Source organism: Oncorhynchus gorbuscha, linkage group LG11 (assembly GCF_021184085.1).
Source record: "Oncorhynchus gorbuscha isolate QuinsamMale2020 ecotype Even-year linkage group LG11, OgorEven_v1.0, whole genome shotgun sequence".
NCBI lineage: Eukaryota > Metazoa > Chordata > Actinopteri > Salmoniformes > Salmonidae > Oncorhynchus > Oncorhynchus gorbuscha.
Window position 1 is genome coordinate 71,859,534 of NC_060183.1, and position 14,855 is coordinate 71,874,388.

General features: G+C 44.0%; 2 protein-coding genes and 1 long non-coding RNA gene across 3 annotated transcripts; 2 read left to right on the forward strand and 1 right to left on the reverse strand.

Annotated features, from left to right (window-relative positions):
* The first annotated feature begins 3,535 nt into the window (after positions 1 to 3,535).
* On the forward strand, positions 3,536 to 5,302 carry LOC124047720 (golgin subfamily A member 6-like protein 6). The gene is made up of 2 exons (XM_046368024.1): positions 3,536 to 4,750; positions 4,865 to 5,302. Exons 1-2 carry the CDS (start codon positions 3,659 to 3,661, stop codon positions 5,300 to 5,302), a joined length of 1,530 nt encoding a protein of 509 aa, XP_046223980.1. The 5' UTR covers positions 3,536 to 3,658.
* Positions 5,303 to 5,435: 133 nt separating this feature from the next.
* On the forward strand, positions 5,436 to 6,565 carry LOC124047949. Its single transcript, XR_006841146.1, has 3 exons — positions 5,436 to 6,004; positions 6,167 to 6,255; positions 6,401 to 6,565. It is a non-coding gene; the product is annotated as an uncharacterized LOC124047949 (long non-coding RNA).
* A 1,416-nt stretch (positions 6,566 to 7,981) lies between these two features.
* Positions 7,982 to 14,855, reverse strand: LOC124047950 (low choriolytic enzyme-like). The gene is made up of 11 exons (XM_046368302.1): positions 14,699 to 14,855; positions 14,490 to 14,555; positions 14,291 to 14,344; positions 14,079 to 14,147; positions 13,922 to 13,971; positions 10,826 to 10,907; positions 10,604 to 10,718; positions 10,250 to 10,422; positions 9,521 to 9,602; positions 9,105 to 9,226; positions 7,982 to 8,993 (listed from the first exon to the last, which is right to left on the reverse strand). Exons 1-11 carry the CDS (start codon positions 14,790 to 14,792, stop codon positions 8,989 to 8,991), a joined length of 912 nt encoding a protein of 303 aa, XP_046224258.1. The 5' UTR covers positions 14,793 to 14,855; the 3' UTR covers positions 7,982 to 8,988.

Here is a 14,855-nt window from a genome sequence, read left to right on the forward strand (position 1 = left end):
CTTTGTTTTTGTCTATCTTGACGATATCCTGATTTTTCACCGTCACTCGAGATTCATGTTCAGCACGTTCGACGTGTTCTACAGCGCCTTTTAGAGAATTGTCTCTACGTAAAGGCTGAGAAGTGCTCTTTTCATGTCTCCTCCATTACTTTTCTCGGTTCCGTTATTTCCGCTGAAGGCATTCAGATGGATTCCGCTAAGGTCCAAGCTGTCAGTGATTGGCCCGTTCCAAGGTCACGTGTCGAGTTGCAGCGCTTTTTAGGTTTCGCTAATTTCTATCGGCGTTTCATTCGTAATTTCGGTCAAGTTGCTGCCCCTCTCACAGCTCTTACTTCTGTCAAGACGTGTTTTAAGTGGTCCGGTTCCGCCCAGGGAGCTTTTGATCTTCTAAAAGAACGTTTTACGTCCGCTCCTATCCTCGTTACTCCTGACGTCACTAGACAATTCATTGTCGAGGTTGACGCTTCAGAGGTAGGCGTGGGAGCCATTCTTTCCCAGCGCTTCCAGTCTGACGATAAGGTTCATCCTTGCGCTTATTTTTCTCATCGCCTGTCGCCATCTGAGCGCAACTATGATGTGGGTAACCGTGAACTGCTCGCCATCCGCTTAGCCCTAGGCGAATGGCGACAGTGGTTGGAGGGGGCGACCGTTCCTTTTGTCGTTTGGACAGACCATAAGAACCTTGAGTACATCCGTTCTGCCAAACGACTTAATGCCCGTCAAGCTCGTTGGGCGTTGTTTTTTGCTCGTTTCGAGTTTGTGATTTCTTACCGTCCGGGTAGCAAAAACACCAAGCCTGATGCCTTATCCCGTCTGTTTAGTTCTTCTGTGGCTTCTACTGATCCCGAGGGGATTCTTCCTTATGGGCGTGTTGTCGGGTTAACAGTCTGGGGAATTGAAAGACAGGTTAAGCAAGCACTCACGCACACTGCGTCGCCGCGCGCTTGTCCTAGTAACCTCCTTTTCGTTCCTGTTTCCACTCGTCTGGCTGTTCTTCAGTGGGCTCACTCTGCCAAGTTAGCTGGTCATCCCGGTGTTCGAGGCACTCTTGCGTCTATTCGCCAGCGCTTTTGGTGGCCGACTCAGGAGCGTGACACGCGCCGTTTCGTGGCTGCTTGTTCGGACTGCGCGCAGACTAAGTCGGGTAACTCTCCTCCTGCCGGTCGTCTCAGAACGCTCCCCATTCCTTCTCGACCATGGTCTCACATCGCCCTAGACTTCATTACCGGTCTGCCTTTGTCTGCGGGGAAGACTGTGATTCTTACGGTTGTCGATAGGTTCTCTAAGGCGGCACATTTCATTCCCCTCGCTAAACTTCCTTCCGCTAAGGAGACGGCACAAATCATCATCGAGAATGTGTTCAGAATTCATGGCCTCCCGTTAGACGCCGTTTCAGACAGAGGTCCGCAATTCACGTCACAGTTTTGGAGGGAGTTCTGTCGTTTGATTGGTGCGTCCGTCAGTCTCTCTTCCGGGTTTCATCCCCAGTCTAACGGTCAAGCAGAGAGGGCCAATCAGACGATTGGTCGCATACTACGCAGCCTTTCTTTCAGAAACCCTGCGTCTTGGGCAGAACAGCTCCCCTGGGCAGAATACGCTCACAACTCGCTTCCTTCGTCTGCTACCGGGTTATCTCCGTTTCAGAGTAGTCTGGGTTACCAGCCTCCTCTGTTCTCATCCCAGCTTGCCGAGTCCAGCGTTCCCTCCGCTCAAGCGTTTGTCCAACGTTGTGAGCGCACCTGGAGGAGGGTGAGGTCTGCACTTTGCCGTTACAGGGCACAGACTGTTAGAGCCGCCAATAAACGCAGGATTAAGAGTCCAAGGTATTGTTGCGGCCAGAGAGTGTGGCTTTCCACTCGCAACCTTCCTCTTACGACAGCTTCTCGTAAGTTGACTCCGCGGTTCATTGGTCCGTTCCGTGTCTCCCAGGTCGTCAATCCTGTCGCTGTGCGACTGCTTCTTCCGCGACATCTTCGTCGCGTCCATCCTGTCTTCCATGTCTCCTGTGTCAAGCCCTTTCTTCGCACCCCCGTTCGTCTTCCCTCCCCCCCCGTCCTTGTCGAGAGCGCACCTATTTACAAGGTACGTAAGATCATGGACATGCGTTCTCGGGGACGGGGTCACCAATACTTAGTGGATTGGGAGGGTTATGGTCCTGAGGAGAGGAGTTGGGTTCCGTCTCGGGACGTGCTGGACCGTTCGCTTATTGATGATTTCCTCCGTTGCCGCCAGGGTTCCTCCTCGAGTGCGCCAGGAGGCGCTCGGTGAGTGGGGGTACTGTCATGTTTTGTCATTAATTATCATGTCTTGTCCCTGTGCTTCCCCTTCTATTCGTTTCCCTCTGCTGGTCTTATTAGGTTCTTTCCCTCTTTCTATCCCTCTCTCTCCCCCTCCCTCTCTCACTCTCTCGCTCTCTCTTCTCTCTATCGTTCCGTTCCTGCTCCCAGCTGTTCCTATTCCCCTAATCAATCATTTAGTCTTCCCACACCTGTTCCCGATCCTTTTCCCTGATTAGAGTCCCTATTTCTCTCCTTGTTTTCCGTACCTGCCCTGTCGGATCCTTGTCTATATTCACCGTGCTGTGTCTATGTTTTGCCCTGTCGTGTCGTGTTTCCCTCAGATGCTGCGTGGTGAGCAGGTGTCTGAGTCTGCTAGGTTCAGGCGCTGTATGGAGAAATATTTAGGCTGCACCAACTCTTGGAGGAGGTAACAAGAGCCCTTTTCTTTAATCAGACTTCCATATAAGTAGATATACTGTAGTTGCTTTAGATGTTCCCAATCCTGATACACAGAAAAGAGATCTAAATAGATAGAATAGTGAAATAAGAAGGCAAGAAAAATAACTGCACAATGGAAGTATTCTGAGGAAGGTCTGAATTCTGCACTGGTAGTATTATTAAGAAGGTCAGAATTCTGCACTGGTAATATTATTAAGAAGGTCTGCATTCTGCACTTGTAGTATTATTAAGAAGGTCTGCATTCTGCACTGGTAGTATTCTTAAGAAGGTATAGAATCTGTACTGGTAGTATTCTGAGGAAGGTATGCATTCTGCACTGATAGTATTCTGAGGAAGGTCTGTGTTCTGCACTGGTAGTATTCTTAAGAAGGTCTGCATTCTGCAATGGTAGTATTCCTAGGAAGGTCTGCATTCTTAGAATAAAGTTGAAAAGGAATGGAAGAATTTCTGAATTTGAATGATTCCAAAAGTGTGGACCTTCCCATTTTCCTAATAGGCTAATACACAGTAATAAAACGTGTTTTCTCTATGATATTTATTACCCATACACATGTAATTGTTTTAAGATAGTAATAACAATAACCATCAAGCTATGTCATCATACAGATTGGGGTGGATAAAGGGGTGATCAAGCAGCGCTCCACCTCCTCCATTATTTGTCCCGTCTCCCCGACACTGCCAGCTTTCCCCTGGTACAACCACCACAGGTACCTCGCCAACAGCCAATCGGAGCCTGACCAGCATGCTGCCGGCACCCAGAAGGACCCACCTAAGAAACACTCAATCTTTCCCCTCTGGACACACAGAGCTGCACCTCCCCTGAAAAATGGCCTCATTCTCCGTCCAAGACATCACACCCACACGCTTCACACCGATTTGCTGTCCCGTCCCACCTCCTGGCTTCCGGCCCTCCTGCCCGGATGAGACAGACCCATCTGCAGGTCCACCCCAGGTCCCCATTGACTGGCCAGGCAAAGGTCAAGGATGAGGTTAAGAGGCCAGAGACTGCATCGTCTGAGGAATTGTCTGAGGAAGTTCAACGGAGAGGAGCAGAAATTGCAAGCATGTATAAAGCACAGCTGAAAGAGAGGATGGCCCAAAAGAGAAAGGAAGAGATTCTGAAGAAAATGGCAAACAGCGATGACAAGAACGATGACACTGAGGCCTCCTGCTCCTCTGCAGTAAAACGATCTAATACCCCTGCCACAGCCCCCGAGCGCCCGGCCAGCCCAGAGGCCACGCCAGTGGCCGCCCGAGAGGACACTCAGGAGGACACCCAGCAGGACCTGGCAGAGGTTGTGAATGTGCTCAAGAGGAAATCATCTGATCTATACCTGCCTGACGAGGTTTGTGAGGAGTCACTCACATGGAAATCCATTTACGAGGAGCTGTGCCCGCTCGCTCACAGAGTGAACACAGAAGCTGACTACATCAAGGCGCTCCGCGTCATCACTGAGAATGCTGTGACTCCCTCGTGCTCGTCTGAGGATGATGTGTCTCAGAGTGTGAGTGAGGACACAAGTCAGGAGGGGAGTAGTGAAAGTGAGGAGAGCATGAGTGGACAACAGCAGAGATGTCTACACAGGGATCCTTATGGTAAGAGGGACAGGAAGGAGATTGATAGTGGTAAAATGGAAGGGAGATTTGCAACCGCCAATGCAATGTCTATGATGGCGAGCCGAGGGATAGAAGAACTTAATTCCATGAGCTACGCAGACAGGATCAAATATTTCAAGTATGAGGCTAAGAGAAATGAAGAGATGATGATGAAGATTGAAAGGAGGAAGGAAAAAGCCAGGGACGAAGAGCTCAAAAAGTGGGAAAAGAGGCAGAAGAAATTGAATGAGGAGGAAAGGAAAAGGACAGAAAATATGGAAAAAAACAAGTTAGAGGAGCAGAGGAAAAGGGAGAAGGCAGAGATGAAACTAAAGATTGAACATGAGAAAAAGAGACAAGAACAAGAGAAAAAGAGAGAGAAAAAAGAAAGAAAGCAGCAGGAGATGCAACAAAAGGCCCGTGCAAAAGAAGAGAAAAAGAGGGCAGAGGAAGAGAAAAAGATGGAGAAACAGAGAATGGAGGAGGAGAGGAACAGGGAAAAGGAGAGAATGAAGGTGTTGGAGATGCAGCAAAAGGCACGAGAGAAAGAAGAGAAGAGGAGGAAAGAGGAACAGAAAAGGAGATTGAAGATACAGCAGGAACAAGAGAAGGAGGAACAGAAAAGGCAGACAAGGATACGGGACGAGGATAAGAAGAGAGCAGAGCTTCAAAGAATAAAAGATCACGAGGCCAGGTTCAAAATGGAGATGGAGAAACTGTATGAGAGAGAAGAGAGGAATGCACAGATTGAAAGAGAAAAGAGGCGTGCGCTGTGTCAGAAAAAAGGACAGACACAGAGAGCAAAACAGGTGGTGGCATACGAGGTCACAGCGTCTACATCTGACGCCTCTGTGCGGAGGGAAGAGAGGGAGCAACGTCCAGAGACCGCTCACGCACAGTCTGCAAAGAGGAGAACAAGGAAGAAGCAGAAGAAAGCGGCGGACGAGGCATCGACAACTTTTCAGTAGATGACAAAAGAAAGGGAGCAGACAAAAGAAGAAATGTACAAGTCAATGCTCCTAGGTATGTTGATAGATGTAAATAAACAACAAATGAGTTTGTTTTAAAGAGTAAAAACAATCAAAAAAAAGAAAATAAGCAAAAGGAGGAACAAATTATAAGGAAGCCAGGCCTGAGGGTGAAGAGGAGGAAACATGAGAGACCAGAGTGGTTTATCAGGAGGGAAGTAGGAGATATAGAATTCAAGTTCTGATGGACAGAATCAGGAAGGACCATGGGATAAAAGGTCAATGAGATTAGCAGTAAAGAAGAGCTGAGTGGATCAAAAGAAAGTTATGGAAAACACAAGGAGGAGGCAAGATAAACAGAGACCCAGAGAAAAGAGGTGAAAACACTAAGAGTAATAGAGAGGAGATTGAATTAGATTTCTGATGGACATATGGCCAAAATAAATATCTCAATAACTAAGGATTAGCAGATAAGGAGAAGACCAAGAGCACAGGAAAAATAACCAACAGACGTCAAAAAGAAAGGAAGTCTGCCTCTTCTACTTCTCTTTTAAAGTTGCTTTGGTTTCCTTTTGTCCTCTTTCTAAGCCTGTTCAAGTCTCAGATAGATGAAAAGAGCAGCCAAAGAAACAGATCTGTTGAAGCATCAATTGGAAAGGATGGGAGGGTTGGAGGAGGAGCACAGCTGGATGACTACATTAGGTAAGTGTTTACTATCAAAGCCTGTTCTCTGTAGACAACTGTATTAGTGTTGACAGAAGTATGTTTAGGTAATGTTGTTCAACTCAAACACTACAATTCCTGATCTCATGTGATTATTCACCTCAAGTGAGTGGGCTTTCGGATGTTTTTTTCCTGAAACAGATTGTGGCATATGAGGTCTGTTGAAGCATCAATAGGAAAGGATGAAAGGGAGGGAGGCAGGAAGAGGAAAACACAGAAGAGCAGATGAGGTAAGTGCTTGGGCTTGTGATGAGAGGATAGGGGCTCCACAACCTGGGCTCATGATTGAAATTTCTCAGACAAATTGTATTTTATGTGAATCCCATTCGTTCAATGTCTGTTTGATTAATTCCTGGCGGAATAATTGTTTTACAGGAGCACTCTATGTTCTGCTTCCATGTTCTGCTGGAGGACATCATGGAGGAAGAGGGAGAGGGTCTATGATAGGCAGTTTGCCATGGCCCTAAATGGGCCTTTGAATGTTAATTCTTCCTGCTTCATATCATACAACTTTACAATAAAAATTAAATGCAAGCATCAGCCTTTTCTGTTTGAGTGTGATCAGTGCAGTAGTAGTAAGGTTGGTGTAAACCCAAGGAATATTCTGGCCTTCTAGGCAGTGTTCCTCTGTCCAGTGTCTGTGTTCTTTTGCCCATCTTAATCTTTTTATTGGCCAGTGTCATGGAAATGTCCTCCATTTACCAAATCATGAGCGCAAACCACAACACAAGTCAGAGTTAGTTATCAAAGTCCATCTTTAATTATATGAGCTTTATCACAACCCTGTGACTCTCAGATCAGTTCAGTGTATATCAATTAATTCTCTGAGAGCCCCTTAAACATTGCAGCTGAGTTCCTTTAATAGCAAAGAACACACATAGTCAGACAGCATAGACACAATAAATCGTTCAGCTTTGTCTCCTTACTCAAACCCCAGAACCATAAACCAATCCTCCATATCAACAGGCATATATCAAATTGTAATTTAGATACAACCAATTCTAAATACAACCAATCCTGGACAAGCTCACGGAGAGCATAGAATGATTCCAGACACTGCCATCCTCCTTTCCCCGATGGGAAAAGTAGGGAGTGACTGGCACACAGACACAGTGGAGCAAAATATATGTTTACACATGATGATACCTTGACCTCTCCCCTCTCTGCGGCCCATGCAACTTAGTCTTGACATAGAACAGATAACTGCAACGCCGCCACAGTATTATACAAAAATAACATTCTGATGAGAAGTAACTTACAAACATATGATGAATATAAAACATCTTACCTATGTTACCAACCAATTCTGATTATTCCCCAACACCAGTCAGATATTGCTATTTCTTTGCAACTCTGCCTAGAATGCCAGCATCCCGGATTCGCCTCTTCACTGTTGACTGTTGAGACTGTTTTTTTTCCAGGTACTATTTAATGAAGCTGCCAGTTGAGGCATCTATTTCTCAAACTAGACACTAATGTATTCTTGCTCAGTTGTGCACCAGGGCCACCCTCTCTTTCTATTCTGGTTGTAGCATGTTGTGGGGGTACTTTGCTGCAGGACGGACTGGTGAACTTCACAAAATAGATGGCGTCATGAGGGGAAAATGTGGATATATTGACGCAACATCAAGACATGTTAGGAAGTTAAAGCTTGGTCGCAACTTCCAACTGGACGATGACCCCAAGCATACGTCCAAAGTTGTGGCAAAATGGCTTAAGGACAACAAAGTCAAGTTATTCGACTGACTTGAAACCTATAGAACATTTGTGGGCAGAACTGAAAAAGTGTGTGCGAGCAAGTAAGCCTACAAACTGGACTCGTTACAACAGTTCTGTCAGGAGGAATGAGCCAAAATTCACCCAACTTATTGTGGGAAGCTTGTGGAAGGCTCCCAAAAATGTTTGACCCAACTTAAACAATTTAAAGGCAATGCTACCAAACACTAATCGAGTGCATGTAAACTGACCCACTGGGAATGTGATGAAAGGCATAAAAGCTGAAATCTTGATTATGCTGACATTTCATTCTTACAATATGGTGGCGATCCTAAATGACCAAAGACAGGGAATTTTTACTAGGATTAAGTAGTCAGGAATTTTTTTAAACCTTGTTGAAATGTATTGGGCTAAGGGGTCTGTGAACTTCCGACTTCAACTGTAGATATTCCACACACAAATTATTATTATTTTTTAAATCATAACACAGCATTTTCCAGCTACAATGGTTATTTACATTGTCTACACTTTCTGATCGAGTTGATATTTTAATGGACAAAAGGCTTTCAAAAACAAGGACATTTCAAGTGACCCAAAACTTTTGAACAGTAGTGTGTCTATACATATGTATATTTGTTTAGTATTCCTTGCTAAATGGTGAGCCACATACATGGTTGAGCTCATGAGTTTGCCAAAGTTTGTCAACTCAAACAGGTTTCGTAGTACACCATTCCAGAGGGTGGCATTCTGATTTCGGTGTATGATCCCTGCTGTCTAAGTCCTGTTACAGCAATCATCATTTTTAAATAATTTGTTGCCTAGCTAGCCAGCCAAGTTTTATACCTTAATCACCATTAATTTAAGTCATCTCTCCTGCCATGTTAGATCTACTTCATCTCTGATCCCACCTTGGGATGCATGATGAGCATAGCTGAGAAGGTCCATTATAGAATGAAATAGAACACTACAAGAAACATCACACTGACTGGATTATTTTCAGTCTAGATCATTTCCAAGACAAGTGCAGTGGAATAGGCCTAATTCAAGGCAGCAAGAGCACAAGGGACAAATTAAACGACCTGCTGCTGAACACACGTACAATACATCAGAAAGCTTTAAGGGACTTGTTCAACTTATTCATTGTTGAGAAGTTAAAATGTCAGTGCCATTTGTGTTGGAATCTTCAGTCGACAGCAGCGGTGTTGAAATCTTCTTCGATGGTGTAATAAGTGATAAACTGTGCATTGTTATTCTGTAACAGGACATGAACATGGTTAGAATACAGTGCGATAATGACTGCATTTACAAAGGCAGCCCAATTCTGATATTTTTCCTGTCTGTGTGTGTGTGCGCATGCCTTTACCACATTGATAGAGTTTGTTAAGGCGTGTTATGTCCAGGGGGCTCAGGTGATTTCTCTGTCCAATCTGGACTCCCCTCTTCTTGGAGTAAATAGTGGGGTTCCGGTTTGATGAGAAGTAGTTTCTGCCAGGAGAAACCCAACAATGGGGGATTAGAGGACTTGCTACTTTAACACAAGGACTGCGCCACAATGCCACCCTATTCCCAATATAGTGCACATAGTTTGACCAGAGCCCAGGTAAAAAAAATAGTGACCTAAAGAGGGAACCATTTGGTACGCACAGGGAAATGTTACTGGAGCTGGATACCGTACACAGTCACAGTAAAACTAATATTTACTTATTGCTAGCAGTTTAAAAACAAGGTGAGTAAAATTAGGACTTTAGTGGGAATAAGGAGGAGAGCAGTGTGACTGACGTTCCGTAGTGCATTATGGAGTCGTAGTCATAGGGCAGGTCCTGAGTGTCTCCTTTCTTCACCTTAAAGTTCTCTTGTTTTCCTGGAAGTTAAAAGAGTTACAAGAGGCAGATGTGACTGGTGGACACTGCTGGGTGTGAATGTGATATAGGGGAATGAAGATGTATACAAGTTGAGATGGAAACCATTAAGTTGAACCTCTAGCAGGAGGAAACTACATGATTCAAGGCATGAATATTTCATCTTACCTAATGAAACCCATTGCGGGTGGTAATGTAACAAAACTGCCCTCAAAATGAGCTTACATGTTATCCCAGGATACCCATTACGGGTGGCAACTGTAAAAAGGTATATTTTACACCAGAATAGGTGGTAACTGTAGATGACAATGTAGAGTTATTCGCGTCAGGCAAATTTAGCAAACAAGGTTGCTGCAATCATGCCAGAAGAAATTCGCAGGAGTTAACGAATTCAGTTCAATTCTACATAATAGCCGTTTCACATCCGTTACACTTAGGCAGTACCTAATCAAATATTAAATGTCAATAGTTAGTTATTCTGTACGGTCTTCACTCCAGACCACAAAAAGCTGAATCAGGTATGTTAGTGTTGGGCTAGTACTAAAGCCTACACACTGCAGCTCTTCAGGGGACAAATTGACCAGCCCTGCCCCTGATCCACATGTAATGCCCGTGAGGTGGTTTAGTATGTTGTGTTGGTGTGAGTAACCTGGCACCACGTTGTCCCACTGTATGGTGACGTATTGGTCACGGTCTGGCCGTGTGTGCTCGTGGTGCAGGCCCAGGGCATGCATCAGCTCATGGCACAGGTTCCCCACGTTACAGACTCTACCGAAGTACAGAGACTGGGCCCCGCCCTGAAAACCTACATACGACGCACAGCTAGAGTCAAGTGAAGAAAGAGAAAGGTGAGAGAAGGAGAGAAATGGAGGAGAAAGAGGGGATAAGACAGGAAGAGAGAAAAATAAAGGATTGAACACAGGAAAAAGGAAGGAGAGGTTGTGAGTTAACTGTAAACTGCTGGGAAGGAGAGAATGTGTTAATGTGTCCACTTTGGACTCACCCTGTCCCAGAGATGATGTCTATGTAGTTCATCTCATTGGTGTATTCGTGGAAGAGGATACACGTCTGGTCTGAAATCATCTTGAACGCTGCTAGTATAGTTACCTTTCTGTCCACTGTGTGGATCAGAGACAATCTACCATTAGACGGTGCATATCATTCTCACTGTATTAGAAAACATCTAGTGTTAGTGTTCATCTCTCCTACTGTATTCGACACTCACCCAGATAATCGTTGATCTTGTAGGGGATAGAAGTGACGCCTTCATTCTCAGGCCAAAGTGACTTCACAGCTAATCGGTCTTCCTGTAGGACAAAACACCTAGTCTTAAATCCAGCTGTCGCGAGACAGCATAGGCCTCCGATTAATTCAATTGTTATTTCTGCGTTTCCCCTATGAATGTTTTTAAATTCTAAAATGGTAAAACTATTTCAGTATTAACTTAAATGACTAAAACCAGACTAAGTATGTAGAAAAAAGAATGGAGCAATATACAGTGTACTTTCCATGACAGACTGACCAGGTGAATGCTATGATCCTTATTGAGGTCACCTGTTCAATCAGTGTATATGAAGAGACCGGTTAAAGGAGGATTGTTAAGCCTTGCGACATGGATCATGTATATATGCCATTCAGAGGGTGAATAGGCAGGACAAAATGTTGAAGTACCTTTGATCAGGGTACGGTAGGTACCAGGCTCACCAGTTTGAGTGTGTCAAGAACTGCAACGTTGCTGGGTATTTCACATTCGGTTTCCCGTGTGTGTGAAGAATGGTCCACCACCCAAAGGACATCCAGCCAATGGCAGTCCAGTGGGTGACACGAATTGTGCAGAGCAACAGACGGGCTACAGTTCTATTCAATTGACCGTCCAGTAAAACATTTGTGCCCAAAGAATGCTCAACTCGTAGAATCTTGACACAAATGGGGTATGGCAGCCGACAACCTTACAGAGTACCACTTCTTTCAGAAAAAAACATGTTGCAGTGGACTAAGGAAACACTGCACACAGGAGATTTGGAAAAACGTCTGGTCTGATGACTCCCGCTTTCTTGCAATTTCACGCTGATGGGAGGACTAGGGTATGAAGAAAACCACATGCATCCATCATGATGTTTGTCAACATTGCAGGCTGGTGAGTGGCAGTGGTGGTGTGATGCTGTGGGGTGCCTTTTCATGGCAGACTTTGGATAAAAGTTGAGCAACGTTTGAATGTCTGAATATAATTGAAAATCAGGTGCATCCATGGCAGCAGTGTATCCATTTGTGAATTGATTTTTTCAGCAGGTTAATGCCCCAAGCCACAAGGCTAGGATTCTCCAGGAATGGTTCCACGAAAATTACAGTGAATTCAGCTTAGTGCAGTGGCATCTGTGGGAGGAGATGGAACGAGCTATTTCGGATTAGAGATCCACTACCAGTCAACTGGGCACAATGGTGGGAAGCATTGAGGACATCATGGGGCCAGCATTCCTGTGGAATGCGTGACACCTTGTAGAGTCCATGCCCTGACGAATTTAGGCTTTTCTGAGGGCAAAAGGGGGGTGCAACTCAATATTAGGTGTTCCTAATGTTTTATAAACTATATATATTTTAAGATCTTTAAGAAAAATTCAAACTAAAACCGTGCCACTACAATTTAAATTGTCGTCACACAAATCTATTATTTGCATGATTCACTGTGCAATAGTGAATAACGTGAATTTCGAATGACTACCTCATCTCTGTAACCCACACATACAGATAATTGTAAGGTATCAAACAAGCAGTGCATTTCAAACAGATTTAACTACAACGTCCTGTTGGTTTCAAAAACTTGCATAAGGCACCTATTGGTAGATGGGTCAAAAAAAAGCAGACATTGAAGATCCCTTCGAGCGTGGTGAAGTTAATTACACTTTGGATGGTGTTTCAATACACCCAGTCCATATAAAAGATACAGGTGTCTTTCCTAAGTCAGTTGCCAGAGAAGAAGGAAACCGCTCAGGGATTTCACCATGAGCCCAATAGTGACTATAAAACAGTTAGACTTTAATGGCTGTGATAAGAGAACGCAACAACATTTTAGTTACTCTACAATACTAACCTGATTGATAGTGAAAATGAAGCCTGTACAGAATAAAATTATTCCAAAACATACATCCTGTTTGCATCAAGGCACTAAAGTAATACTGCAGAAAATGTGGCAAAGCAATTATCTTTTTGTCCTGAATACAAAGTGTAATTACAGGCAAATCCAAAAGATTACTGAGTACCACTTCATATTTTCAAGCATTGTGATGGATGCATCATGTTATGGGTATGCTTGTAATCATAGCGGACTGGGGAGTGTCAGGATAAAATAGAAATGTTATGAGCTAAGCACAAGCAAGATCCTAGAGGATTCCTGGTTTAGTCTGCTTTCTACCAGACACTGGGAGCATAATTCACCTTTCTGCAGGACAATAACCTAAAACACAAGGGCAAATCTGCACTGGAGTTTCTTACCAAGACAGAATGTTCCCGAGTGGCCAAGTTACAGTTTTGACAAATCTACTGCAGGACCTGAACATGGTTGTTTAGTAGTGATCAACAACCAATAATTTTGATTAGATTTTGAGAAGTTACACAATCCAGATGTGGAACGCTCTTAGACTTACCCAGAGACCCTCATGGGTGTAATCGCTGCCAAAGGTGCTTCTACAAACTATCGACTCTGGGATGCGACTAGTTGAGATATTTCTGCATTTCATTTTCAATAAACTAGCAAACATTTTCACTGTCATTATGGGGTATTTTGTGTAGATGGGTTAGAATTTGTATTTAATCCATTTTGAATTCAGGCTGTAACAACAAAATGTGAAATAAGTCAAGGGGTATGATGCTTTTGGAAGGTACTGTACCAGCTTCTGGTATACACAGACTGAAATTAATGACTGAAATCACTAAAGGTTTCTTTACAAGACAGAATGTTAAATAAAATTACATTGAAACTTACTCTACTGGTGGTCCGTGGTGTTGATCCTTCAGATGGTTAAAAATATCCACAGGAAAGTACTGTTAACACAACTTTTTAGAGTGACGGTACCTGGCACTTAGGTTATTATGCATGCATTGTATATTTTCCTGTGGATATATTGGCTTAAATTGTGACCATCTGAAGGACCAACACCATGGACAACCGGTAGAGCACGTTCAAATGTAATTCTGTTCAACAATCTGGCTTGAATGATTTTGGAGTCATTAGCTTCAGGCTGTGTATATCAGAAGGTGGTAGCAATTAGATTCATCAGTCTAAAAGACGCAGTTACAGGACAGAAAGCAGGGATAACAGACTCACCGAAACCAGAATGTCTCCCTCCATGATAGCAAGGTCGAACTGTAAGTCCTCTGTAAGAGAGAGATGGTCTGAAACACTGACATGACATGTACTAGTTACAAACCAGACCTCATGGTAGAGGTCCAGGATTGTGCGCTTCATCTAATGAATGCGTTACCTTCTCTGGTTTCAGGCGTTTTAAGCCAATCATTTTGTCTGTGGCGTGTCCCCATTGAGGCAGTAGAACCTAAAAGAAATTGTGAACTAACTTATTTTGGAATATCAATATGTTTGATAGACAAGCCATAAACTTGAAGACAACAGATTGAATTGTTTCTTTAGGCCCCATCACCCCAAGAGATTGACTTGAGAATCACAGTAGAGGCCTACCTGTGGCAATGAAAGTCACATTTGTAGAATTGTTGGGGTTTGTGGAATTGTCCACTGAAATACAGAAAGAAAATATTATAAAGAGGAACAGAACAGTTTTGCAGTGAGGCTGGCCTACATTAAATATACATGGAAAACAGGCCTAGCTTTCAGCCTGTCACCTAACTAAATGACTGGTCCCAAATGCAGGCCTGCCTACCTGTGGCAGGGAAAGTAGCATTTGAAGTAGTAGCATTTGTGAAATTGGTGATGGGAACACTGCCCACTGAAATACACAAGGGGAACATAATACATGTTAGATAATAACATGGTGAACCAATTGGCGTCCGCAGTGGGGCCGGCCTGGCCTACCTCAAATGGAAAACACTCAAGACCAGGATGTCACATAACCAAAATGACTGGTCCTACCTTGGACAAACCAGATGAGAATCAGAAACCAAACCATGTTGCAACAACAATTGTCCCCCAAGATTTGGGGAAAAAACCACCAAAGAAAAAGCATAAACAATTGTGTGGAATAGCTCTCCTTCCAGTTAAATAGTGGGCAGGGCAGCAATCACAAAAG

Excerpts from the sequence above, each read along its gene's own strand:
- LOC124047720 (XM_046368024.1), top strand. The coding sequence starts at position 3,659 with ATGAGACAGACCCATCTGCAGGTCCACCCCAGGTCCCCATTGACTGGC. Across the intron at positions 4,751-4,864 it reads AGCAGGAGATGCAACAAAAG|CAAAAGGCACGAGAGAAAGA; the intron begins GCCCGTGCAAAA and ends TTGGAGATGCAG.
- LOC124047950 (XM_046368302.1), bottom strand. The coding sequence starts at position 14,792 with ATGCTTTTTCTTTGGTGGTTTTTTCCCCAAATCTTGGGGGACAATTGT. Across the intron at positions 14,148-14,290 it reads TGTGACTTTCATTGCCACAG|GTTCTACTGCCTCAATGGGG; the intron begins GTAGGCCTCTAC and ends AATTTCTTTTAG. Across the intron at positions 9,603-10,249 it reads GTGGGACAACGTGGTGCCAG|GAAAACAAGAGAACTTTAAG; the intron begins GTTACTCACACC and ends TTTAACTTCCAG.